This window comes from Tinamus guttatus, unplaced genomic scaffold (assembly GCF_059628265.1).
Source record: "Tinamus guttatus ecotype Peru unplaced genomic scaffold, ASM5962826v1 Tinamus_guttatus_pri_ptg000861l, whole genome shotgun sequence".
Classification (NCBI taxonomy): Eukaryota; Metazoa; Chordata; class Aves; order Tinamiformes; family Tinamidae; genus Tinamus; species Tinamus guttatus.
The window spans coordinates 190,208-216,758 of NW_028289395.1; the positions used below are offsets into that span (position 1 = coordinate 190,208).

Consider the following 26,551-nt stretch of genomic DNA (forward strand, 5'->3'; position numbering starts at 1 on the left):
GGAGCAGAGAAGAACCGAAGTTTGGGAAAGCTGCAACCCAAATATTTAAATAAAGTTGCATAAATTACAGTCGCACATAAACAAGCTGTCTGGAGTTTCATCCAGCCAAATGTCAGCCCTGCAAATATACATTTGTTCCATGGAAAGTTTTCAAAGCAACCAGGGATGCATCAGCAGGAAGCGGAGCTCAGGGAGGGAGCCCACGAGAGCCGCCCGTAGCCCAAACCAGCCGCCCTCCGAACTTCCCGGGAAAAGCATCCACGCAGGGAACCCGGAGCGCGTCCGGGCAGCGTGTTCCGAGCCCAGGGGTGACCTGTTTGATCGTGTAAAGCAAGCCCTGTGTAAACTGTGATTTAGGAGTCCCCCGGATGAGCTACTAAGTGCTTAACCTTCCTCACTGAAATGTTTTTCAATGAACGTTTCAGTTCTGTCAATATGAGCTCTCCCCTAGGACAGGGGATGAAGCAGATGACCTTCAGGTCCTGTGTTTTAAATTATTCTACTTGTATTGATTTTGATGCCCTAACACTATCGTCTAGGGATATGAGCTGCTATTTCTCTGCAAGAAATAATTAAAACCCAATGCCATTTTCCCCCAGCACCATGAGTCCTGCTACACATAACTCATGAGAGCCACAGGTCAAGCTCATAGGATGGAGGAGGCTCTGGAGACCATTGAACAGAGAGCAACGATTCCTTGTGTAGCTGAGCCAAGAGATGGGAAGAGCTCCCAGTAACTCTCCTCAAAGGCACACGTTCAGTTTGCAAACACCGACACCATATGGGAAAATATTTGCATAGCTCGTTCGGTAGAAACCTTCCGGGGCATCCGTGTTCTGCATGCCAAGAACAGCAAAACAACCTGGGCATCAACACAGCCAGAGAGCTCTGCGCCAGGGCACCCTGCTGCACCTTTCCTGGGAGCCCCTGCGCAGCTGAGGCTTTGTAGAAGTCAAAAGCACTTTTCCTAGTTGAATTCAGGCTGGAAGCCAGCTGAGAAAAAGTGACCTTGATAAGGTAGTATCAGACCAAGAGTAACTCCTGCAAACAGTGGGAAATGCTCTTGTCCTTTCTTTGCACGGGAGAGCAGCCCGTACCTTGCAGGGCATCGCTGCACCCCAGCAGGCCATAACCATGGGGACAACAGGAGAGACCAGGGCAGGACCTTCTGGGGGTCCGAAACGGACTGAGAATTTAGTCCTAACACCAGCTGCTGACCAAAGTCACCTGGACATGGCAGTAAGGGGGACAAGAAGGGCACCTCGGTCTAAATACTGTGAGGAGGGGATAAGGAAAGTCTCGGGGCCAAAAGTGGAGAGGTAGACTTGGAGATTTTGTGGCAATTTCTTCGCCAGCCGCAGATTAACAGAATCACAGAATCACGGAATGGTTGAGCTTGGAGGGGACCTCTAGAGACCATCTAGTCCAGCCCACTGCACACGCAGGGACACCCAGGCACAGGGTGGCATCCAGGTGGGTTGGAAGGAGCCTCCACAGCCTCTCTGGGCAGCCTGTGCCAGGGCTTTTCCTTGTCACTTGCCCAGTGTGGGTGACAGTCACCCAGGACCTGCTCCAAGAGACCATCCTTGGTGCCGTCGCTCTCAGCAGGGCTTCCCGGCGGGACCCGGCCGGCGCTGCCACCCGGTGCCGCCGCCGCGGCCGCCCCGTCCCCGCCGTCACCCCCCGGCCCTCACACGCTCCCCTGCCCGGCCTCAGCGCGCAGCAATCGCTACCAGACCCTGCAAGCTTCCCCAGCTCCTGGGAGGCTGCTTAAGGAAAACATTTCTGTGTGCATTTTAACCACGTCTGTCCAATGATTTTCACTTTTGATGTTTTACCAACATTTCATTTAAAAGATTCCCTGTTCCAGGCTCTCACCAACATCCTTCAGTTCAAAGCACGGGCCGCAGGCTAAAAATAACTGGGATGGTGGAAAGGACGAGAAGACCTGGAACAGTCAACAAGGTCCAGACCCGGCAGCGCGCTGACCGAGGACAAACTGCAGCAACGTTCTGCAGCACAGTTTGTGCTGGAAGGATGCGGAGCCTCTCGCTTGTTTTCTTCTTGCTCTCCAGACAGACAACTCGGGGATGCGGGGCGGTCACATTAGCACTCGCTACATCTAAAAATAGCAGAAAGTAAATGGCGCTGCTCTGCAAGCAGGAATGCTGAGCACAGCCGCAGGGGAGGCCCCGGCCCGGCCCTCTGCTCCGAGCGATCCCGACGTTCCTGCCGGCGCCGCAGCGGGATGGGGAGAGCGGGATGGGGTGGGGAGGGCCAGGGCACCGCACGAACCCGTCCTCCTCCTCGACCATCCGTGCACACCAACAGCAACGAGTGACTCCTCTGGAAGGGGATCGGTCAGTCCAGGTACCCACAGGCCGCAAGCCAGAGGGTTTCTCGCCATCTGTCCCCACATCCAGTCTAAACCAGCGACTGACCCTCTCCTAGAGAAAGTCCCAACCTTCACTTACAGATTTCCAACAAGGAAACAGCCACTGCAGCTTGCACAGTTGTTCCAGGATTACTCCCTGAGGCTTCTTTGTGCTCTGAATTGGTCCGGTTTGCGTTCCCAAGCGGAGGCCTCACTCCTCCCGCCTGCCGACCCGAGCGGCCGCCGTTCCCAGCTCCCTGGGAACAGGCACCCCCGCCGCCCTCCGCTCCGCGCGGAAAGCGGGAGGCTCCGGCTGCCCGGCCCGCCTGGGGCTGACCCATCCTGCAGCGGGAGCGCCGGGACACGCAGCATCCCCGCTCCGCGCGTCCCTGCCTGCACATCCCGGGCAGCACCAAGCGTCCTGGGGACGCCACCTTTTACCTCATGCTCAATAACAGCCAGGTGTCCCTGGCCGTGTCCCTGGCCTTGCCCCGGCCCTCCTGCACCGCAGCGTGGTCACGGTCACGGCTTCGGGCTCCCCACGCGCTCCGGAGCGCAGGGAGCACCCAAGCGACGAGACCTCTGCGGGATGACTCCACATTTAAGGCATAATATCCAGCCACTATGTAATCCCTTTAATATATGCTGTGTTGATTTTTTTCATTCCAATTTCTGAGAAATATATGTGACTTTGAGTCCAATAATACCTTACAGAACTCATATGTGTATTACATCAACATCATCATCTCCCATCTACTACATCTGTGCTCTTACTTAAAAGGGAGAGCTACATTCATGAGATCTATTTTCCATAAGTGAATTTTCCATGTTGATTGCCACTAATTACGCTATCCCCTTTCTAATGTCCACGCTATGCAGGGAATTACTTCTCCTTGGGCTAGATAATCAAGACACAAGGTTAATACATGCACGTGCCATCCCATTTACCTTCTGTTCATGCTGGCACTGCATACACACAGTCTTTGTGAAATTCCCTACTGCTCAAAACTCCACCAAAAGTGTACATTATTAGTCCACAGGGCTTCTCAGACATACCTTTTATTAAATCTTGGATGCAAAATATCTGAACCTGATAGTTTAAGAAGGTCTAACATTAATAGCAGCTGTTTAACATCCTCTTCAGTTACTGTTGGCGTGGAAAGCGTTTCATCATCCTCATATGACACAAATATATCATCTGGCTTTTTATTTTTTCCAAACAGAAAACAGAAATATTTACTAAACAGTCCTGCCTCTTCTGTATTTCCATTGATAATTCACCGTATCTATCTAGGAATGGACTGATATCATTCCTGCAGTTTACTGTTCTCAGCTTTGCTGGCCGTGGATTATCCTTGTATTCTTATTCTGGTTGGCCTGAGCTCTCGGCTTGTGCTCACAGCCACCAATGTTCCTGTTTCCCAGGACTGTATAGTGCGTATTTATTTATAAATAACTGTCTTCACTTCTATGCTAAGCTCAGCTTGGTTTTTGTTCAGGGTATGAAGTCAAGATAAGCCGCTTTAAGGATTGACAGAGCGGCGCACAGCAGGATAGGGCAGACTCCCATCACAGACATTGAGCTAGCATCCCAAGAGTTTATTCCTGGAAGTGCTATGGGCCGAGCTGTCACCCTGCCAGGCGCAGGGACTGAGGCAACAGCTCCCCGCGTTGTCATTAAACCCCTTGTGCACCTGAAAACCCTAAAATCGTCCCCCTGCGGAGGTGCCTTTGGGCAGCAATGAACGGGCTGCCACGAGGAGGACGCGCAGGAGGAGCGTCCCGCGCCGCAGTGTAGCCCGCGCTGCTGCAGCCCTGCAGCAAGGAGGATCCCGGCAAAGGGAACGGAATGAGAGGTCTGCATCCTCCTGGAAAACTAGGCCCAGCCCCTGCTATATCCTTCAGGAATGGTCCCAGCCTTGATGTGAATTCCGAATTATTGGGGTTAACTCCTGCCACTGCGATAAGGCTCTTCCATTAAGAGGATGTATTTCTGTCTGTGTTGTCCCCATCCCGCCCAAACTTTCTCGCTCATTTAAACCCCATCCCGCCGTTTGCTCCAACCCCGGCGCGCCGGCGGTGGCTCCGCTTTGCCCTTGGCTCCCCGCAGGACGTTCCCCTGCACCCAGCCCAGCTCTGCAGTTTCCATAGGAAGCAGCAAGAGGGGCCCCGTGCGCACGCGGGCTGGCGCTGACGCCACGCGGGGCCCCGCGCCGCGGCTCCCCGCGAGCAGCACGTGCAGCCACCGCAGCACCGACGCGGGGCCCCGCCGCACCGGACGGCTCCGAGCGCCGCCGCCGGCCCCGGCCGCTCCGCAGGGCTCTCCGTGTGTGTTTGTTTGTGATTTTGTGAATAGGCTGCTTAGCACGTTGAGTCCTCCCCGCAGGGATGATGTGTTACAGCCCATTGGCTCGCTATTCCCCGAAGGAAACATCTGCACATTCCAGACACATTTTGTAACGGGAGTGAAACCCATCCTTGAAGTGAAATTTTACAGCCTCCACAGCACAAAATAACGATCGCTGGCAAGCAGCAGTGGAAAAGTAATGTTTAAAATATTATTACAGGGAAGCGGCTGCCAGAGCCTCAAATTAATCATTAGAATGTGTCTTTGGAGCGGCGCGTTATGTAACATGCACCCACCTCGCGCTGCGCGCAGGCTCCCCTGCTCCGCCGCGCACGGAGCGGGCGCCCCGAGCGCGCTGGCACCGCGGGCCACGCGGCCGTGCCTCTTCCAGGCCCCCAGCTCCTTCTTAATTAAAAGAAAATGCCAGGGGAGGCTGTGACAAGGGCTCTTTGTCACCCTGGAAGGCAGCGTTTGCTCTTGCTGGCCAGGCCAGCGCCGGGGCAGCTCGTGGGGCGGCTGCTCCAGCACTCTGGGCACTGGGTCTCACCTAACCGGGGCTGCTCGCGCCGGCACCAGCCGGGTGACTAAATACTGCAATAATAATACCCCCTTCGACCCATGTCCTGCAAAGATCTGTAACGGCAGAACCGAAAACTGACAAAAACGCAACTGATGTTCAAAGAACGAAGCTCTGGATGAAAGCAGGGACACGGGAGTGGATGCAGACACATCTATGGGGCAAGAGGAAGCAGAACTCCGAGCTGGAAGAGAGGAGCTGAACGGAGCACGCGAGGGCCCAAGCGCCGCGGCGGTGACAGGAGAGCTGCAGGCCCCACACAGGGACACGGACAAGGACAAGGACACTGGGAGGGTGGCAGACATGGCCTTGCCCAGGACCCTGCTGCTCTGCTAGAGCCACCTAGCCCTCGAAGGGGACGAGAAGCCGCTTTTCTCTATCTCAGAATGAAGAAAAGCCAAACTGACGAAGCAGCCGAAGCCGAAGCGCGCGGTGCCCCCGCGCCGCGGGTCCTCCCGCAGCGGCACCTCGCGGGTGCCCCCTCCTCGCGCCAACGGGGTTCCCTTCCATTTCTCGCCCTCAAAGAGCTCTGCAGTCCAAGGGCATCGTAACTCAAAGTCAGACCCACAAATCCCCACGGAACAGAAACGTTCAAGTAATTAACCAAATGGCAGCAACTTTGGTTCGTATTATTCGCCACGAAGCAGAGGACACAGCGAGGACCCAGCAGTCTGCTCGGGAGCTGCGGAGGAGGTTTGCAAAGACTGAAAAAAAAGAAAAAATCGTTTACAAAACACCAAAGGAGCGGCCTCCCTTTAATCCCCGTGTTCCGGAGCCGATGCTGATACGAGCTCCCCCTGTATTTTTTTTTAATGTGGTTGTTTGGGTTGGAGGGCTCTACTCTGAATGTTTTTGGAATATATTCACTATAGATCCTTAAATATCTTCCTTCATAAAACAAAAAGCAATTAGAACCCAATATAGATCCTCTGTTTCCAGGACAAAATGGATTTGCATGTTTCTGGCATTAATAATCTGTGTGGTTGCGTTGCTTCCTTTTAGCATTAGAGAGTCTTCTGTGATGCAGTCAGAATATTCCAGCTCCAAAAAACGCTGCTGTTCGGAGGCCCCGGGGCGGGCGGACGGCACAGGGAGCGGAGCAGCGCGCGGCGCCGCGGGGCATGGCCGGTATCGGGGAACGCCGGGGGCAGGAGCTGACGTGACGAGAAGGGACGGTGCCACCAGGGGCTGCGTGGGGACGGTGCCACCAGGGGCTGCGCGGGCAGGGTGCCAGGGACGCAGTTCTGCCAGGGTTCCTCTCCCCAGCGCCACCTCCACAGCCAGGACGGGACGGACTAGGAGCGATCCACATGCGGAGCAGACTTTAAGGAGAGGCACTTTATTCCAGCCGTGGTCTTCACCTCCCGGGCCTCATAAACGGGGATTTGAGGATAAGAACCCAGGTAGAAGTGTCTGACAGGACAAACAAGAAGCCAAACTGCGAAGTTAAAAAGAAATCAGGAGGACACCACAGGAGAAAGAGCAGGGGAGAACGAGCAGATGGATTTGCAGCTAGAAGGGAAGAACAGAAGGTTTTGAAGGGGAAATCCACAGCCTGGTCCCTCCAGAGGTACCTCCAGTTAGTTCAGGCTGGCTTAAGGACCGTTGGCATCGGAGAGCTGCGCTGGGCTTAGCAGTGAGCACAGGGGCTGCAGCAGGGACGGCCGAGCGCGCGTCCCACCGCAGCCTCCACCCGCGCCGGCGCTCGGAGCCGCATGGAAAAGCACCAGCAGGAAAGGTCTCCTGTGCCCAGGCTCCTCCGGCACGCAGGGACAGTCACCACGCAGCAGCGGGAGGAGGACATCGGTCCTGGTTGCTGGCCCTGCTCTGCAGGACACGCAGGGGCCGGGAGCTGCCGCGGCGCTGCTGGCACCGGGACGTCCTCGCCAAGGCCCGGCCCGGCTGCGGCGAGGGGCATTTCTGCCTCTGTGCATAGGAGTCTGCTCAGCGTCCTCCCCTGAACCCGCCTGGTTTGAGCACTCATTGCATCGCACCAGCTAAACCCTGCATTTTCAGCTACCTCTCCCTTACCCAAGGAGATGACCCCTTCCCGGCTCAGCCCGTCGAAATAGCTGGTAAGAAGGGCAGACCACAAAAACACAAGAATTACAGGGAATTATAGAACAAAACTTGTCAAGCAGCGATGGGCCAAATTGAGCCTCCAAGCTAACAGATGCAGCCCAGGGATCCATCAGTTTCCATGTGCCCCAGTGTTATGAAGAGATGTCAACGGCTCCTCAGTGTGCGAAGGGCTCAGATGGCACAGCTGGCACGTTAGCTGAGCCACAGCTGGAACAACACGAGCCCAGGGTGCAGGAGGAAGGATCCAGACCTCAGGGGTTAAGCAGGAGCTGCACGGCTAACCTCCTACCCGTTCCTTGTAAAATTCAAACTCCAGATAGGAGGGAGCCAAAACTTTAACATGATCTGCCTGAGAAGAATAACCGTCCACACTCGTGCCAAATACTGATGGCTGATAAATGCACTGCTCAACGTATCTGGGGGCATGGGGTGGAGACCAAAGGACAGATCCCTGGAAAGAGCCCTGGAAGAACTCGCCGGCTGAGCCATCAGCCTGTCCTGGAAAGCTGCGGGGAGCCCGGGGTAACCCCCGACGGGGCCACGAGCACAACCCGTCCGGAGGGCCGCAATGCAGCGCTGCAGCCGCAGGTCCTGCTGCTGCCCGGGGGCTGCGGCGATGCCGGGGGAGCCGCCGCGCGCCCGGCGCCGGCCTTGGCAAACCGCTCCGCCCCGGCGCGGCCGGCAGAGCGACGCTGTCCCTCGCGGATAAACACGCGCTGCAGACGCAGCTGCTCTGGGTTTGTTGCAGGACAAGCGTAAAGAGGATCATTTCATTCACTTCGGATTATAAATCATGTTAGAGCTCTGCTGAAGGGAGGATTGCTGCGACGTCTGTTCCTTCCTCCCGCAGGAGTGAGGCCTATGACCCTGTTTTTTAATCATCATTATGTGAAATAAACTGTCTAGGGAAAAAAACAGCCATGCATCTGTGCTAATCTTCCTAACGATTTAATACCTGCAAGTCCTACTGGAAGGAATCCCTTTCCCGATTGCACTGAGAGCCGTCGTATCAAACACCCCACGGCACTCCAGGTCCTGCGGTGGATTTTGTTTGAACAGAACCCGTTTCTCCAGACACGGGGTAAGGGCTTTGCCTCCCGGCGCTGCCCCCAGCCCCGTTTTTGGGTCCTGCTGCACCCCGCGGGGCCCCGCTCCGTCCTGGCACACACTGCAAACAGCAGCAAAGCCGAACAGGGCCCGGCCGGCACTGCAGACCCCGCGCTGCCAGCACGAACACACGGCAGGGCCACGCAGCCTCCTGCCGCGGGGAACTCACGGACAGAGGATGATCCACGCGCAGCATTTCTTCTCCTCTAGGCACCCTTTTCTTTAATTATTCTTTCTTTTTGGCAGGCGTCCCTACCCTGCAGCTTCTGCAGTGCTTTTTTCCTCCCCGGTTTCTCACCGCAGTGGGGTTGATCCCTGCACCGCCGGCAGTGCAGCGGGTCCGGCCGGCGGCACCGGCGGCACCGGCTGCCGGGCCGGGCCGAGCCGGCCGCGGGGCAGGACCCGCACAGGGGCTACGAGCCCCCCGGCCCCCCAGGCCCAGGCCCAGGCGCGAGAGCTTCCCCGGGCCGTGTTTGCGCTGGCTCCGCGCCCGGCGCGAGCCTCACCAATGGTAACGACATTGTGTGCTCGCTCCTTTCCTCTCCTTTCCTTTCCTATTCAAAGCCAAGAGCCGTTTCTTTCCCAGGTCAATATTTACAGGCATATCAAACTGTAAAATCTGTTAAATTGCCCCTCTCTGACACAGTGTTGCTCAAAACGAAACACAGAGCGCTGGTGGTCTTGGTGGAACCTCATGCCCTGCTTCAGGTCCACGCAACCGCCTTGCACAGCGTCACAACGCAATGATTAAACAAAACATGGCTCTACCTTGGTCTTCATGAGCTGCAGATAGGAAATTCTGGCCACGATTGTGTAAGAGGGTGTTAGCAGCAAATCCAAACTGCCAGGAAATTTGGTTTCAAATGGAAAAGAGGAGCACGAAGCCAAGCAGTGCCAAGGCCAACAAAGTATGACGGGCAGAGTGCCCCGGGCACCACGGGATGCCACCAAGGGCAGGCCTGGCACGGCGGGACATGGAGATGAGCCGGATCCCTCCGGGGCTCCCCGGGTTTTGGTAAACATCTCTGGTAAGCTCTGGACCCCGCCGCAGCGGCAAGCAGCATCGGAGCAATAAATCAGCCCTTACATCAGCTCTGCTGGCAGGAAGGAACATCCGCCCGCATCGCAAGGAGCGCTGAGCCTCAGACAGCACCATCGGTTCTCAGGATTTATGGTAGACACTGAGTTGAGCTGTATCTTTGGTCTTATGTTAAGTCGTCTTCTTGCCAAGGCTAAAAATTACTCTGTGGTGTAATCAAAAATTGAGGCAGAACAGGGAAATAACAAATTTCATTCCCATATAATAATAACAAGTTACGTTTCCATAGCACCTCTCTGCCTCTCGGATCCAAGAGGACATGGCAAACGTAACTTCCCGGAGGCCACTTTGCACACAGGGGTTATGTAACCCCCGCTGAAACACAGCCAGTAATTATGGCACGATCCGGCACCACGGGAGAAGCCAAGATGGAAAGAAGAGTCGCTGGGGACGAGGAGAGCGACGCCTCGAGCAGCCGCGAATCCTCTGACCCCGCGGGTGTGAGGACTCTGAGCCATCCTCTGCAGGCTGCTCCGGACTGGTGGACGAGAGATGCTGGGGACAAGACAAGGCACAGTCGTCCCTGGGACAGGGACAAGCGCTGGAGCGTGCAGTTGTGCAGCCCGGACGGTTTATTAGGTGCCTTGAGCGTGTCCGGAGAGCAGAGCCGCGGGAAACGCTGCTTCCCAGCAGGACGGGAAACCACAGCCCCGGCACCTGCTGCCTGGGACACGCTCTACGGGGCAAAAACAGCCCCTTATCCGGCCGGGATCGCTGCCCGCGCGGGGCTGCCGGAGCAGCGGGATCCGCAGGGACTGCGCCCCGCTGCAAACAGCAGCCGGGACCGCGGCGGGGGCTCGGGGAGGCCAGGGCCTCGCCAGGGAAAGAGCCCGGCCCTTCTTATCCCTGGGGAGGGGGCAAAGAGCTCCTGTTTAACTGACAATGAAATGAAATGAAATGAAATGAAATGAAATGAAATAAAATAAGATAAAATAAAATGAAATAAGATAAGATAAGATAAGATAAGATAAGATAAGATAAGATAAGATAAGATAAGATAAAACAAAATAAAATAAAATACAAATAAATAAAATAAAATAAAATAAAATAAAATAAAATAAAATAAAATAAAATAAAATAAAATAAAATAAGATAGCCTGTTGGTAAGTAGAGCAGTGTATGAAGAGGGATTTCACGGAGGAGCAGACGGAGCTCCTCCGCGGCGCACGCGCTCCTGCTCGGGATGCAGTCGGGGCTGCAGGCTGCCTTCGCTCCGGTTTTCTTTCCAACGCTTTCCACGCTGTCCTGCCGGGAAGCGCCGCGAGCCGCCTGCCGGGCCTGGCACGCGTTTCCGCGCGCGGCCGGCGCGGTTCGCACGCGCGCGGGGAAGCGGCGCGGAGCCGGCGCGGTGCCCACGGAGCCCCGCGGCCGGGACCCCAGCGAGGTGGGTACCGAGCGGGATTCCGAAATACAACCGGCATTGGGGGTCCTTCACGGACAGGAGAGCTTCCCTACCCGCGCATGGGCCAGAACAGGGACCGGCCTGAACAGGGACCGGCCTAATCATCTGCACCCGACGGGCTCTGCGTTGGTGGATCTCCTCCTGCCAAAGCACCCAGCGTAAATTCCATGTATTTTAGTATACTCAGAATCACCACTATGAGGATGTTTTTCTGAAGTCACTTAGAGACCCAACTCCTCCATTCAGCACAATTTGAGCAAACACGAATTTGCATCTGAGGGGACTTGTGTTTAATTTCCTGCTGCATGAAATAGCAATAAAATCAAATCCACGGAAACAAATGATAACTGCTAAGAGTTAAAAAAATAACAACAATCCCGGCTCCTTCCTGCCCTGCCACAGTGACTCCGAGCACTGCTTCTCACACAGGCTCCAAGACCGGACTTCCTCACTTTTATGGGTTTAAATTGGATGCCGCTAGGTGTTTAAAGGACATTGCTGAACTGCTAACGCATCCTGCAGCGGGACTAACACCACCCAGGTTATTTTTCACTCTTGTTTGGCTTTTTTTGGCTCCATCTTCCCGCCCCAGCAGACAGGGGAGCGGGGTGGCAGGGGACACGGTGCAGGGGACGTGCGGGGCCGGGTGGCAGTGGCAGCTGCTCGGACGGACGCGGCTTTCCGCACAAACGGGGCACGGGGAGCGCGGGATGGAGACCTGCCTGCAAGCTGCTACCTCGGACACCCCAGGAGGAGAGCGGCTCTCCACGACGCCTTTGGACATCTCCGCACATCTCCGGACATCTCCGGACATCTCTGGACATCTCCGCACATCTCTGGACATCTCCGGACATCTCCGAGCTGCGGGGCAGCTCACGCTCTCCCTCCACGTCTGCTGTCCTTCCTTGCCCGACTGTGGCTAATGCAGGGACAAAGTGATTGGGAACAACATTGACGGCAGAGAAAGGAATGGGAGGGACTTCCCAAGCAATGGAGCCGGCGTGAGGAGCCGGTCCTGCACACCGGGACAACGAGCAGATCCTGGAAAGGGTGCGGATATTCCCCACGCCTGGCGCTGAGTCTGTGCCTGCCGCAGTCAGAGAGCCGGCGGCTCAGGACGTGGAATGAGAAAGGAAGACGAAGCGAAAAATCTCCCCTGCTGCAGGTTTTGTCTGAGGCTTTTCAGACGCTCGGGGGAGGATTCAGAGAAGCCTCTTCAGCGGCGCTGAGCGCATCCGGCTCCCCCGCGAGAGCAGGGCAGTGTCTCCACGCACCCCGGGGCTGCGGCCGCTCCGTGACGCTGTAGCTGGACCAGCACAAACCCGACGGCCTCTGTAACCCCAGAGGAATCTTCCTTCAGCCGAACACCTCACCACGTGTGCTGCAGAAGGCTCCCTCCGCTCTCCCGCTGGCCACGCTGTCCAACCAGATTCCACGCGGGGAGCCCTGGTGACTTGGAGCAATTAGAGGTTGTCGTTTCAGATTGGAAACCAGCAGGCACAGAGGCCCTCGGGCTCTGCCCGTCCTGCGCCCGCATCCCCCGGGGCTGGCAGAGCTCCGGGATTTGCCACTCCAGGATCCACCATGGCCCCCGGCACAGGGACAGCCCAGCCGTGCCAACCTGCTGTTACGGGACAGACCAGAACTTCCCATCACAACTTCCCGTAGAGCTCCTGAGAAGAAACATTGATCAAACACCCCTTTTAGTAACCCTGGAGGAACTCGCTTCACAGTACTGACATCTGGTACAACCCACAAGACACATCCTGAGCCTACAGGCTGCCGCTGACAGTCGGACATGTCCCGGGAAGAGCGCGGCTCTGTCCCGCGTGGGCAGCTCCCACCCCCACCGGCACAACCGCTCCGTGCGGAAGGAGGCCAAAGCCAGAAGCTCCGGGATAAAATTTCCCAAGGTTTGGGTGGTGTCTGGGGAGGTGCGTGTGGGCTGGGGGAGAGAGGAAGTCACATTCCCGGATCCAAGGATCTGGCAAAGGACTCAATCCAGCTTTGCATTATCCACAGATTAAATACCTCCAAACAGCAGAAATGCCACCTAATCCGTCTGATCACAGGATAAATCCTCTGAAAACGACACTCGAGTTTCAACTGCAGCTCTACCAAGCTCAAAGCTTTATCAATCCTTGCCTGAATCCCAACCAGCTCCTGTACCTGCAGCTCCCAGGGGAGGTAGTTCTAAATAACCCTTCCCTGTCCAGTTTTACACAAAAGGGGGAATTAGAAGATGGCAGTCATAAGGAAAGAGGTAGGTTCCCTAAAGCTGTCTCCTGGAATCATGATTTTAAATGATAATCTATACTTTCTTTCTTCACTTTTTGTTGTTCTTGTTGAAATGATTTTTCTCTAAATCTCCTTACTGAGTGGTAAGAGATGTCTCCAAAGATCTCCTGCATAAGGCTTAGAACCCAGAAAGCAATAACATTTGGCCTCTTTTTGCTTTATTTTTTAATTTCAACATTTATGGCAGCAGTGGCTGACTCATGTTTTGGCTGACAGGGCTGGACTCTTGTAAGTAATTACATTTTAGCTATTTAATTTCGGTAAGTTTTCCCACTTCTGTTTGAGGTGTTGGTGATGCCATTGACTGTTCCGAGGAAAATATGGATCTTTGCCTCGGAACTCAGGCAGGTGCAAGTCCAGGCATTTCCTTCTTCAACCCCTGGTGTGTGCATCTAAAGGGAAAGGTGCAGATTGATCAGACTTCCCAGCATTGCTCAGCTCCATCAGAACACTCAGACACCTTCTCCCGCAGGAGAGCTCCACCCTTAGCAAAAGACGAGAAATCCTCAGCACACCAGGGCTACTGTGACTTGTTAAGTATGGTTTTGCTTCACATACCCTTACTTCCTTTCCAGCAATGCACCAAAAAAAAGAAAAAAGATTGAGGAGAGAATTTGTAGCTTAGGAATTCAGTGAATGATTAACTCCATCGTACCTATTAACCATTGCTCTCCATTCCCTATGCCTCGCCGAAACCCCGCTTCCGGGTGGCAGAACTATGCCAAAATCTGATACCACGTTGGTTTTGCTTGTAGAGTGGTCAGGTGAGGCGGAAGGTTCTGGCTTTGAGCTGAAACCCATTAAATTCAGTAATGATTAATCCAGAAGCCCAGCACAAGTTCACGATGAAATGCTGTTCCTTTTGTCACCCCAAATTCACGCAAACAGATCCTGGAGCTCACCATGGAGGAGGTCTCTACGCAGTCCTGCAACCTCCACGCTCACCAGAAACAGGCTCTAGCGCAAGGGAGCAAATGGGTACGGGGACAAGATGTTGCTCTCCTCACCCCAAAATAAACTGTGATGCGTTTGGGATTATGGGCAGGAGAGGGAATGCAGTTGTACTCGCCTGAAGATGCTGGGAACCAGTGGCAGCTGGAACCCCTGGCTGAACACACAAGTGTTTGTACGCAAGTCCATGCATGGAGGTGCAGGTCAGTGCAGAATTCACCACGCTCTTCCCACCCCACAGGATGACCTGGGCTCTGTAAGCCTTTACTTGGAGACTCCAGCCCTGCAGTTCATGGACCAGGCTGCACCGCCCCCCAAAATGCTGCTTCTCTTGACTGACGAGCTCTGAGGGGTTCTTTAGGAAAGGAATCACAATTTCAACCAACCCAGCCCACAAACTGCTTTACGGCGATGCGTGTACCCCCAGCAAGCCATCTCGCCCACCAGGATTCGTGGCCACGTGCAGGCCCACATGTTTATCCCACTCAACCGCCCCTCCGAACACCGGGAGGGCTCAGTCGCTGGCGCTGACACGAACCCCCGCACGGCCTCGGGCACGTCCCTCACCCTCCATGCACATAAAGCTTTTCCAGCCTTATCCAGCCGTAAAACAGGAACACTTCCCTTTCGCCTCGTCCATTTCTACTGCCAGATCCCGCGGATAAGGTCTGCTTCTTACCACGCTTGTGTACAGTGCCGATCACTATGAGGTCCCAATTGCGCCCAAGGCTCTCGGCACAACCCACACAAGCAGCAGTTCCCGGAGATTTGGGGTTCTCTGCAAGCTCACACAAACCACGGTACCACACAGCAGACACAGCTGAATACCTGCATTTTAAATTGGGCTTTCTTGTACCCTACACAAAGAAAGAACAGTGCTGTTAACGTGTCATAAATTTACTCCACCAGCTTCTTCCTCACCCAAGAGCAAGTAGTAGGTAACACGCCTAAAAACCCTGCTCTGCTTGGACCGTTCAACACTGGGACCCTCACTGGGCACACTCAGGGCAGGAAAACACCAACTAAAACTCTAAGTAGGGAGCTGAAATAGGAGTATCCTGGTATATCTCAGTATCCCGAGACCTAGGAATCTCTTTTTGTGGTGCGAGAGCTGCGGTGCTTCCAAGCCTGCACATACTGACAGCCAAGGAGGATTGAGAACACGCTTTGCTCCGAGCAACGCGGTGCTCCAGGAAAGGGTGGCTGGCGAGGATTAACACGCTCCTCCGCAGAAGCCAGGCCTGGAAGCCGTCGAGGCCAAGACTCTCATCTGTCTGTAGCCTGTGCCGAAACCAGGCTGCAAGAGCACAACAACCTTCTCTGCGCTCTAGCGCTGTAGGGCGACGTGTTAACGTCAGGCTGACGGGACAGACTGTCGCTGTCATAGCACGCGTACACACTCGCCCCGGCGCTGACAACGCGACTCCCACGGAGCCCTTTCCTGCAGATGCGTCCCCAGTTTCGCTATTGCCAGCCAGCCCGAGAGCCGGGGAGAAGGGGACCCCATGGCACCAGCAGAAACGAGGGTAAGAGACGAGTTGCAGCCAGGAGGAGAACCGAGACCCATCGCTGCCACTGCCTTTTTTAGCATCTCGGAGAGCTGAGCGCTCTTTTTTGCTCTACGTTCAATAAGGAAAATTTTTTAAAAGAAAGTTGCTGCTGTTTTAACGTGTTTCACATTGCCAAATACCCCTTTAATCCACCATCATTAAGCAAACCGCTAGCAGCAGGGATACGGCAGGACACACTACATGGCAACTCCGACCTCAGCCAGGCTGCTGGCTGAAGGCACCAAGGACGGTGACGGGTTATTTACACCACACAGACCCCGCTGCCGGGTTCCCGGCGGGACAAGCTGATTTACATGGGACGGGATGACAAAACGGAGCGGGAGCTCAACCGGAGCCGCCCGCCACGGAGGCAAAATGGGGCCCACAACTGAGGTAAAATGGCGCTCGGCTGAGGCGAGATGGCGCCCGGCTGAGGCAGGACACCGAGGGAGCCCCGAGGGCCCCGTGTCTGCCAGCTCCTGTGGAGCCGCAGGGACCGGCCACGCTGCGGCTGCGGCCCTGGCGTCGCAGCGAGGCCTGCGATATTTCCATGCGAGAAACTGACAGCGCTGCCTCGAGACAAAAAAATAAAACTGGGCAGAAAACAACCCTTTTTTTTTTTTCTTTTTCCAGATGTGTTAAAAGAAAAACAAACGGTTCTCTGGCTGCAACGGCACGGGGAGATCCAAGTGGCGCCGGCGCCCGCCGCGCAGAGCAGCGCGCACCGGGGACGCGAGCGGCGCGCGATGAGCAGGGCCGGTGGCAGGAGGCAGGACCCGGGCTACAAACACCTGGGGAACAGGGACGAGCGCGGGTGCCTTGCTGCCCTGGGGCAAAACCCGCTGCCCTGCATGGGCTGAGGTTGTTTCCAGCGAGCTGGTACAGGGTCACACTCTGCTCCTCGCTCGCCCTGATGGCAGCGTACCAGGCAAATGAGAACTCAGGGCGTTTTTCCAGCAGCCAGGCATCCAAGCCCTCCGCAAGCATTTAATGCCTATAAATAACCACTCCGATGCTCCTGGGAAGCAAGCGAGCACCAGCCCCATTGCTCAGCGAGGGGAGACGGAGCGCAGTGAATCAGTGACAGGCCAGCCCACGCAACCCGGGTCAGAACGGGAAACAAAAGCTCTCCCCTCTCCTGCAGCTGTTGGACAACACTGCCCCCAGTAGCCCGGCTCCCTTCCCGAGCTAAGGTACGCACTTTGGTGCGTGCCCTCATGGCCAAGGGGAGAAGGGCAGAGGGAGAAGCAAATCCTGGCCATGTGCACACAGGGTCTCCATGGAGAAGTTGGCAACCTCGAGGAGCGGCGTGGCAAGCCAGCAAACACCACACAGGCCCCAATTCCGCCTCACCTTGGCATGGCACGGAACCGGCGCCATGGTTGCGAGCATCGGGAGAAAGGGGTACTCCATGTTGCTGATCAGACCAACCACCTGCAGGAGGATTCGGGCTCGGGATGCACGTGCTCCGAAGATCCAAGACTCTTAACCGATTGTGAAATGTCTTTCCCAAGCAACTAGCATGTGCTTCTACTTTGAGGGAAGTTCTGTGTCCTGTGGGTGCAGGGCTTCTGGAGATCGGTATCCAAATGTAGATTCCTCTCCCAATTCTGTCCGAAGCTGCAGGATCAAGCTACTAACTCGGAGGTGTCGCAGCTAATCCACGGGAAGACGGAATGCAGCTGTGGGCTCTGCTGGCTTCTTGTTGAGATCTGATGGCTGGCTCTAGTTAACCTTTTAGATGCCGCAATTCTGAGTTACGCCAGAGGTAAAATCCTCCGGCCTGGCTGGCTGCAGAACATGGGTCACTGCACTCAGCGCAAAGGCAATCCAAAGTAATGCAACTTGAATTGGTGGCTGTATCAGATGCAATCTGAGCACATTAGCAGAAACTAAGCTGTCCAAGAACAGCAACATTGCTACTTTTACAGTTTACTTCCCCGCAAGCGCTGGCAATGACGAACTTTTCAAGAAATGGCTAATTGCTGGATGCAACGTGTAAGAGTGAGGGCAGAGGCGATGGCAAAGGGTCTCGGCGTTCAGGCTCTAGCTGTTAACGCTACTGTAGTCATTTTGTCTTGTATGAAACAGAAACAAGAACAAAGGATGCTCTTTGCACTCTGTAAAAAACAGGGTGTGTTTTCCTTCTAAATTAAAACTTGGGAATTGTGTTCTGCCAGTCTAGCAGAGCCTGAACTACCATTCAGATAGAGCTTAAGCTTCGTTTCCATGGCAGTGTCCTGAAACGTGCTGTGCACTACGACAGCCCTATGGCACAAAAGGGAATTTCAGCAATGGGGCAGCAGTCCTTTCTACTTTTTTTTTTTCCGATTAGTAAAACTATTAGTTACTGCTAATATGAACTCGAACCACCACATATATCAGCTACGATATATGTGAATTCTCATAAAGGGACTAAGAGACCAACACAGTCTAACCCTTGGCCTCTTACAGCTCCTGTCTTGCTACCTCAGTTTTGTCCACAGTAATCTTTTGAAGACCTGTGATACAAACTTTGCACTGATCCATGCAATCAGGGCTTGCAAATCTACACAGAATTTGGTCTATAAAGCCAGTGACTTCATGTTTTCCCTCTGTAGGAGTAAAATAACGTTCCCACACTCTGATAGAAACCTTTGATCTGCACAGATTTAATTCATTACTTATGAATCTCTGGCCAACGTCACTGTTCATTTCGGTGGCTCTCCACTTGCAGTCATCTCCCGCGCCCGGGAGGACAGGGAACCCTTTTTCTCGCACGCCGTGGCAGCGTTGAGAAGCAACCCTGTCTGTTCGATTCACCAACCTGTTGCTTATGTAACAGTCTTCTAGAAACCCATAGGGTAGCAACAACGAGCTGCCCTCCAGAACGGCCTGAACAGCGCGTTGGTCAGGAGCCAAGACATTTTCCAATGCAAACTCTTCTCCCAGGGAATCACCCTGTATCATATTTCAGATTTGTTTTGTTTTAAGATATAGGAGAAAAAATATTTTTTTAATTGTGCTATGTTTAGCTACAAGGGCAGTTTTATGACTCTAATCACTGCAGGGTCACTATAGGGAATCGTTTATGAGACAGGAGTGACAGCAGCACTGCTACCATCTCCAAGGCAGCTGTGCAGATCTCAAGCTTTGACTCTTGCAGGAGTCAGCGGGTCTTGGGTCAGAACGGCCTCTTTGCTGTGTCTGCACTGCGCCTAAGCCACGAGACAGAAGAGCTGGTAGTGCAGTACGAAATAATAAAGGTGCCAGTAGACTGCTCTTTCCATATTCAAAAAGTCACTCTTTCCACAAGGCTTTCCAGCCGTTTTCATCCAAATAAGGGTGAAACACAACTCTCTGCTGAGAGCCAGCTCCACGCTGCAGGCAGCGCACACAGCCGATTGCAGCAGCTCTGGCGGAGCTCAGGCCCTTTCACAAGGTTTCCACGATGCTCCTCTACAGGGATCCATCTGGGGATGACAGGGCAAGAAACTGTCCCCGAACCCTTGCCCGTGCCCTCTTTCTGATGGAGGAAGGCGGCTTGGAGAGAGGTGTCGGGAGGAGCGAAAGGCAGAGCTGCGCAGAGCGGCTGTGGCTGCATTGGAGACCCCGCTCTGCCTCTCGTTGCAGTTTCCAAGCCCCAGGAGGGGACACGCTGCACACACGCTGCGCATGGGGAGCTCGTGCTGCAGGACGGGGCCCGACGTCACTATTGTCATCAGGGCTGCCCGGCCCCGCGCAGCCGCACGCTCTGCACGCAGAGGCCGTTAGCAGCCCACGAGGCCGGCGGTGGCAGCGGACACGGCAGAGCCGCGCGCCCGCGCCCAGGCCCTGCTGCTGCAAATGCAAATGCAGCACCAGCGGCGGAGGCGGGAATTGAAACACGTTTTATCTGAGCCACATGAGAAGGATAAAGCCCACCTGGGTCTTGCCACAGCCGGCCATGAGGCACGTGCATGGGCAGAGAGGTACAGAAATAGCCACTTCTGTAACATTTTCTGAAGCGAGACCAGGCAGCCATGTAGAAATAAATACACAAAAAAGAACCGTCTTTTTTCTCTGCTACAAGCGGGACCCACGTGCTGCCATCAGCACGACACGGCCAAAGGACGCTCGCCCGCGCTCCGCTGTCCCGCAGGCCATCGGCGTGCAGCGCCGGGGCCGCAGGACAGCGATCCCCGCGGCGGCGCCGCTTCCATGCGCGGCCCCGGCAGGACCGGGAGCGGGACCAGGACCGGGCCGCGTTGGCGAGGCCGCCGCCGCCCCCGCGCCTCAGCGAGGCCCTGAGCGCAGCCGCTGGCAGCGGGGCCGGCGGAGCAGCCGCTCGGCCTTTCCCAGGCTTAGCTGTTCCCGTTCCTCCCTCAGGAGGACTCACCCCACACCCTCGCTCCTCTTTTTAGAGAGCCACTCCCACCTCTCCCGACCACGAGGCATTCCCGCTAGTTAACCCGTTCCCAGCAGGATCGGTGCCCGGCGGGGGACAGGGACGGTGCTCACGGGGCCCTGCGTGAGCCGCCGTGCGAGGGAGGGGAAGGACGGGCTGCCGTTCCCGTCCCAGCCAAAGCTGCGGAGAAAACGCTCCTTGCTGTGGCGATGGGACGAGCCTGTGGAGCCGGATCCTGCGGGAGCCGAGCGCTGCCAGGGGATGTTGCAAGGGAGCCGTGAGGAGGCCACTGCCGGGGACCCGCGGGCGTCCGCAGGGACGAGTGTCCAAGGAAGGGCTGCGGGTTCCAGCCAGGGCTACCGAGGCGCTTGTGTGTGTCAGCTCCAAAGCAGCCCCAGAGCACATGAGTGCAGCGCGGCCCTGCGAAGCGGAGCCACGTGGAGCCCCGCGTCTCCACAGGGCACGAGGGAGCCCCGTCCCCACCAGCCCCGACACCCCGCGCTGAGAAGAGCAGGGCCCGCCGGGCAGCGCAGCCCCGCGCTCCGATGGAAACCACACTCCAATGGAATCCGCCGCTCGCACCACCACCTCCCCGAACACCTCCCTTCTCCTCCATCAGGCGCTGGTACCAAACCAGCCACCGGTATCTTACCACGGGCTGCTAACTAAATTAAACATGCCACCGCATTAAACACAACATGGCGTGCCACATCCAGAACTTTCTGATCCCGATTTATAAAAGTTTTTCCTAGGCCTGACGCCAGCAAGCCAGGGAGATCTGCTCGTCCCTAACCCGCGGGGAGCTGCTTTTGCTGCGAGCAGGACGGGCAAGAAGCAGCTCGCGGACGAACACGCGCAGCTCTGGTTTGAGTCCTGCTGCTGACGTCCAGTGGTAGCACATCATTAAAACTGATGCAATCTTCGGGGGAAAAGGAGGAGCGGGAAAGTGAAGACAGAATCTGTTTACTGGTCACGGGTCCTAGAGTTTACCACAAACATTACAGATGGCCAACTTGCATGTTCTTGATGCTCTTCCTGATGATAGTTATCCTTAAAAAATAAAGATGACTATGTGTGCCTTTTGCTTCCTGCGCTCTTCACAAATCAAAAGCTAATGTTGTATTTCAATTTGACATTCTTAATTTTGGCAAAGATCTCAACTTAGCTTTGGCATCTAAGCAAACAACAGCCCTTCAACACGAACAACAAACCAACCCTGTAATGCAGAGGCAGGTTAAGAACCAAGGCCGGCAGTTTCACCGTCACAGCAAGAGGCCCCTCGGAGCGGCCCGCGGCGCCCTGCAGCAGCACGGCCCGAGCCGTCCTTCCACCCCAGCCCTGCTCCTCCTCACTTACTGCTGCCCCGGGGACATATGGCGTAAATACAAGACACGATGCAAAATCGGGCTGAACTGCAGTGATCAATCAACGTACTACAAAGCTTGAAGAAATGAAGAAAGGATGGCGCAGAAATGCAGTGCGGAAACCACAGCGTGGAAACTGAGGCATCAAAAGAGATAACACAGGGAATTCCATTAAATGGCAAACAGGGAGCGAAGCATTAGCAGCCCCAGAGGAGCCTGTCTCACTCCAGCTCCTAACCAAGAGGCTTTCTTTTTAAAACCCCTCTATGTGAGGACAGAAGGAAAGCAGCTGAAACCAACTCCCTTCCCTGCACGGAGAAACCCAGGGAGGACTTAACAGTGAGAGGAAAAAAGCAGGATCGGGCCCACGCTTCCTCGGCAGCGGGGAAAAGAAAACTGAAAGGAATAGTCTGGAAAATGAGAAAGCTATGGATAGAAAGAGACACCATCAGTAAATCTACGAACTGTGGGAGAAAGGAGGAGAAAAACAATGTAAAAGTGGTGCTTGCTGCAAATAAACTGGATTTCACAGGAACCTGCAAGCATGAGCTGAGCAAAGGCGAGGTCTTCCTCTCCGCTAACACTAGAAGCTTTCACATCTCCGTAATCTCACCATGTGGAGTATGAGAAGCAATTACTAACTCCAAAAATGCTAAATTTGTCTCATTCTTTTAACTGAAAGTTCAAGTGAGATACCTTGATGCTGCCCTGGATTCGGTACTGACAACGTTTGCCAAGCGGGGAACCCTTCAAACGCCACCTCTGTGCCACGTCTTTCCCTCCAAACGCCACCTCTGTGCCACGTCTTTCCCTCCCTAGCAGTACTCGTTTGCCACTACATCATTAAGCACTACAAAATAAAGCCAAAGTTGGAATTTTAGACAGGTAAACTTCTCAGCCTGAGCCCAGAGCTCAGACTCCTCCAGAAAGCGAGGAAGGAGCCCAATGAACTCCCCAAGGACCTTGGGTGGACGCTGCCATCACTGTCACGCCACCACGGTGACGCTTCACCAACCCCAGAGACCGTTAGGCCTTGCCACAAGAACCCAGAATTGCCTCCTTGTTTGGTCCGTTAACTGCAGTGACAATTTGCTGATGCGGTTGGTCCCTTCCACTGCCTAAGGAATATTGTTCGCAACATATTTACCTAGTGCATCATTTGGGCCTTATTCCCCTCTTCAAAATTTCTCTCAGAATCTTATTTAAGATGAGGATTCTTAATAGAACAGTGTTCCAGATGGTCTTATTTTATTCTAGGAAGAGAAGTAAAGCTGTTCTGAAATTGCGGATGGAGCGCTACTGTACAGACATTCCACTCCATTCCATGCTTTTTTTAAACTGGATTTTAACTTTAAGTGGATCTTTTGCAGACTTGAAAAGACTGTTTCTACATCATCTAACAATATTAAAATTTACCAGTAAGTACAAACTTCTGCAATTTAAAATATTACAGACCGTAGCTTCCTGAATCCTAAAATCTGTTTGTTTTGAGAGGGTTTGCTCGGGTGAAGTCACCGGCTGGGCAGCGTAACCCCCGGGCTCACTGCCAAGTCCACCAAAAGCCCTGCTGGGTTTTGGGTAAAAGTGATGACCCCAAACCTGCGAAGCCTCCACTTCGCACAAGGGCGGTGATAGAAGAGCTCATCACACAGTTTCACCTTCTCCTTCTTACTCTGACACAAACTACTCAACATTCATGAAGAAAAAATAAGGAAGTGTCAATGCTGCAGAGTGTTATAAATCGAGACTCTGATCTCCGCTTCAAAACTAGCATCATGCTAAAGACGTGTGAGAAACAGTCAATATTTGCAAGGGAAATTCTGAAAACCTTTAGGAGTTTTATAGCCAGTTAAGGAATAAAAGAGGCAATAGCACCTCACATAACAGCTAAGTCTCAAAGCAAACGCGAACACAACCCAGCGGCGCGGAGAGCAGGGCGCTTGAGGAGAGATCGGATCAGAACATCGCTCAGACGCAGAAACCCAGAAGTGCAGACGTGCTGCTCCCGGAGCACAATTTTCATGTCGTGCACAGGATTATTTGGTGCATCGGCCTTGCTCTTCCAGCCAGACTTTGCGTTTTACTTCTTCAAGAACCTGATTCCAGGGATGGGAAGGGGCCAACATCCCGGCGCGGTGTGCCTGGAGCCGGCCTGCAGCGAGGCCCGGCGTGTCTGCAGGCAGCACAGCTCATTTCCTTAGTGATTCTTTGGATGTGGCATTTCTTCTGTGCTCATGGAAACTGTTCTGCCGAAGTTGGCATTTCCTTACTCCTCGCCTGTAATGCCGGATACAAGAGGAATTCATTTCCTAGGCCTCATTCCGCAGCTCGGCCCGGGGAGCCGCTAACACCCGCGGGCTGCAGAACCGGCGAGCGGCGCCGCTGCCGCTCTCTGAGCCTTCCTCAAGGCTGCTCCCACTTCATCCCAGACAAATACAAACACCAGAGGATGCAAAGACACAAAATACATTCTCCTCGGGAGAACAGGTAGCAGATGGTTAAGAATATGACTGACTTTATCTGTCTGTGTTCAGCAATGGCAACGTGAAACGAACAGCCAAAACCACTCGCCGAGTCTCGCCGTGCCAGGAGCTGGAGCCCTCTCGTGCCTACGGAAACTCATCGATAAATCTTTCAGGGCCATGCTGACAGTGGAAGTAAACACAGCTCCTTTCTCACCGTCAGGAGGTCAAACAGGAGAGAAAACAGTTTCCCAAAGGAAACCCAAGCGCCACCGCAGACCATTTCAGCACATCCCGTCCCAGTACATGGAGTGTTACCAGCTCACACGTTTCCACCCAGACAAGAGGATCTGTTGGCTGACAAAGACGATTTTACAGTTCACTGAAGTCTGATCTCCAAACACGATCGTTCCTCAATAGAGCAAAGCTGTCCCTCTTAGGACACTGCTTTTACTAGTGCCATAAACAACTACTACTCACTGAAATCAGAAAAAAACCCCTCAGTAACACTAATCTCCTGCAGCTTCAGGAGATTCACGTCAGCAGACGCCCTCTTCCCACCTTCTGGGTGCTTCCTTTCGTTGACCCGCAAGAGCTTTATGTCCAACCGGAGTTTGTCACTGCATAATAGGACATAATGCAAAATATTCTCGGAGCTTTTGCAACTCAGTGCCTCTAAACAACAATAATATAAACAGTCTCAAACACTTACTACCAAACTTTGTAATCCTAGAAAGGGCCTGTAATAACCCAAATCCTTAAAAAGCCAAATGCACTACTTCTCTTTGCAGTCTTCCGAACGCTTTTCTCCAGGCGACCGGGAAAGCACTTGGATCTTCCACCTCTTTGTCCCAACGGCACATTCCCTAAAGTCTAGTCCAACATCAGAAGCTATTAAATAAAATCAGTATTTCCCAGTTAGGGCTAGTTTGATTTGAAAAGTTCGAAATGTGTTTTTAAAGAAAATATTTGGAGGACACCTCATCTTCTGGATTTAGAGAAGCACACGTTTTCCTGAATACATCTCGCTGATCCACAGTTCTGTGTTTACTGGTGCATTTTGAAATTTCTGCAACATTTTTAGAACTATGCTACCATTAAACAGTGGAAACTTCGGAACGCGCACCGCGCTGGGAAAGCGGACCTCGGGCTCATGAAAACAGCAGCAGCAGCAGTTAGTCAAGGCGAGATTTTCCTCTCGCGCCGGCCCCACGTCATCCCCTCACCATGAATCACGGCTGCTTTTGTCTCCTCGCGCGCAGCGGTTCCTCCCCGAGGAGGCTTCTCCAAACGCGGCCCCGCGGCCCCGAGCCGCTTTCCACGTCAAGCAGCAGCTCCGTTGAAGCGACAGAGCATACGGCCTATTCCTCTGCTCTCCCCAAAACTGTCTCTTCCTGGCTGATTTTTGCCAAATCAACACGGTCGACATCTAAACACAACAGAGCTGTCATCTCGTTTCACTACTTTCACCAAGAAATTCTGACTTGAACTTGTTAATTGCTTCGTTTGCTTCTTTAGATTTGTTGTTAACACAGCAGGGCTCGAACCACCTCCAACTGCTCCTTTCCCACCGTAACTCTCGTCCCGCGGCTCCCGGGACGCGCTCGGCGCCGCCGGACGGCTCCGTCCCCATGGGCCGCGTTGCGCCCAGGCCTGCGCCAGCCCGGCCGGACGTCCCGAGTTGTCCCGGCTGGGCCGGAGCTTGGACGCGGCCTCGCGCTGGGACCCGGGGATCGCGCGCGGCGGCAGCATCGCTCCCGCGGCCGCCGCTGCCCGGCTCAGCCCGCATTTTTCGCATTCTGAGGCTGTTTTGCTGGGCTCGCGCCACCCCTGCACACGTCCCACGGCGCCCCACGCTCGCCGCTGGCTGCCGGGCGCCCCGTCGAGTCCCCGCGAGCGCGCAGGTCCCGCTCGGGATCAGAGAAAGAAGTCAACTTCGGGGGAGAAGTTGACGGAGGGGAGGCGCCCGGCGCCGGCGGCGGGGCTCGAACCCGCGGCCCCGGCGGCCGCCCCGTCCGCGCCGCCCCCGCGGTACTCACAGGGCCGTGGCGGCCGGCGGGACGCGCTCGGGCGGGCGCTCCAGGCCGCGCGCGGAGCAGTTGAGGAGGCAGGAGGCGCCGCTGCAGGTACAGGCGGCGGCGCAGGGCTGGCAGGCGGGGGCCGGGGGGGTCCTGGCGGCCGCCAGCCCCCCGCACAGCAGGGAGCAGAGCAGGCACCAGCCCGAGAGCGGCAGCGGCGCCGCGGGGGCGCCATGTTTGCGCTGGGATCCAGTGTGTCCATTTCCCCAAGGCATCGCTCCCTACGGGCCTGGCATGGCCCCGGCGCCGCCGCCCCGGCCCGGCCCGGCCCCGCTCGGCCCCGGCTCAGCGCCCGCCGCGCATGGCGGCCGCTCCCCGCGCTGCCCGGCCCGGCCCCGCCGCTCGGCTCCGACGCGCTGACAGCCCCGGCCGGCCCCTCGCGCGCCGCTCCGCTCCGCTCCGCTCGGCTCCGCGCGCCGCCCCGCTCCGCTCCGCCCCGCGCGGCGGAAACCCGGCCCGGCCCCGGCCCCGCCGCCCCCGCGCGCCCCGCCCGG

The 26,551-nt window shown here is 55.2% G+C and overlaps 1 protein-coding gene across 1 annotated transcript in view; it reads right to left on the reverse strand.

The window, feature by feature from the left end:
• PKD1 (polycystin 1, transient receptor potential channel interacting) overlaps nt 1-26,272 on the reverse strand; it is an 83,246-nt gene extending 56,974 nt beyond the window's left edge. Inside the window, 1 exon segment of the mRNA XM_088537735.1 lies at nt 26,019-26,272. Coding sequence (XP_088393861.1) covers nt 26,019-26,272 — 254 coding nt within the window.
• Nucleotides 26,273-26,551: the final 279 nt, after the last annotated feature.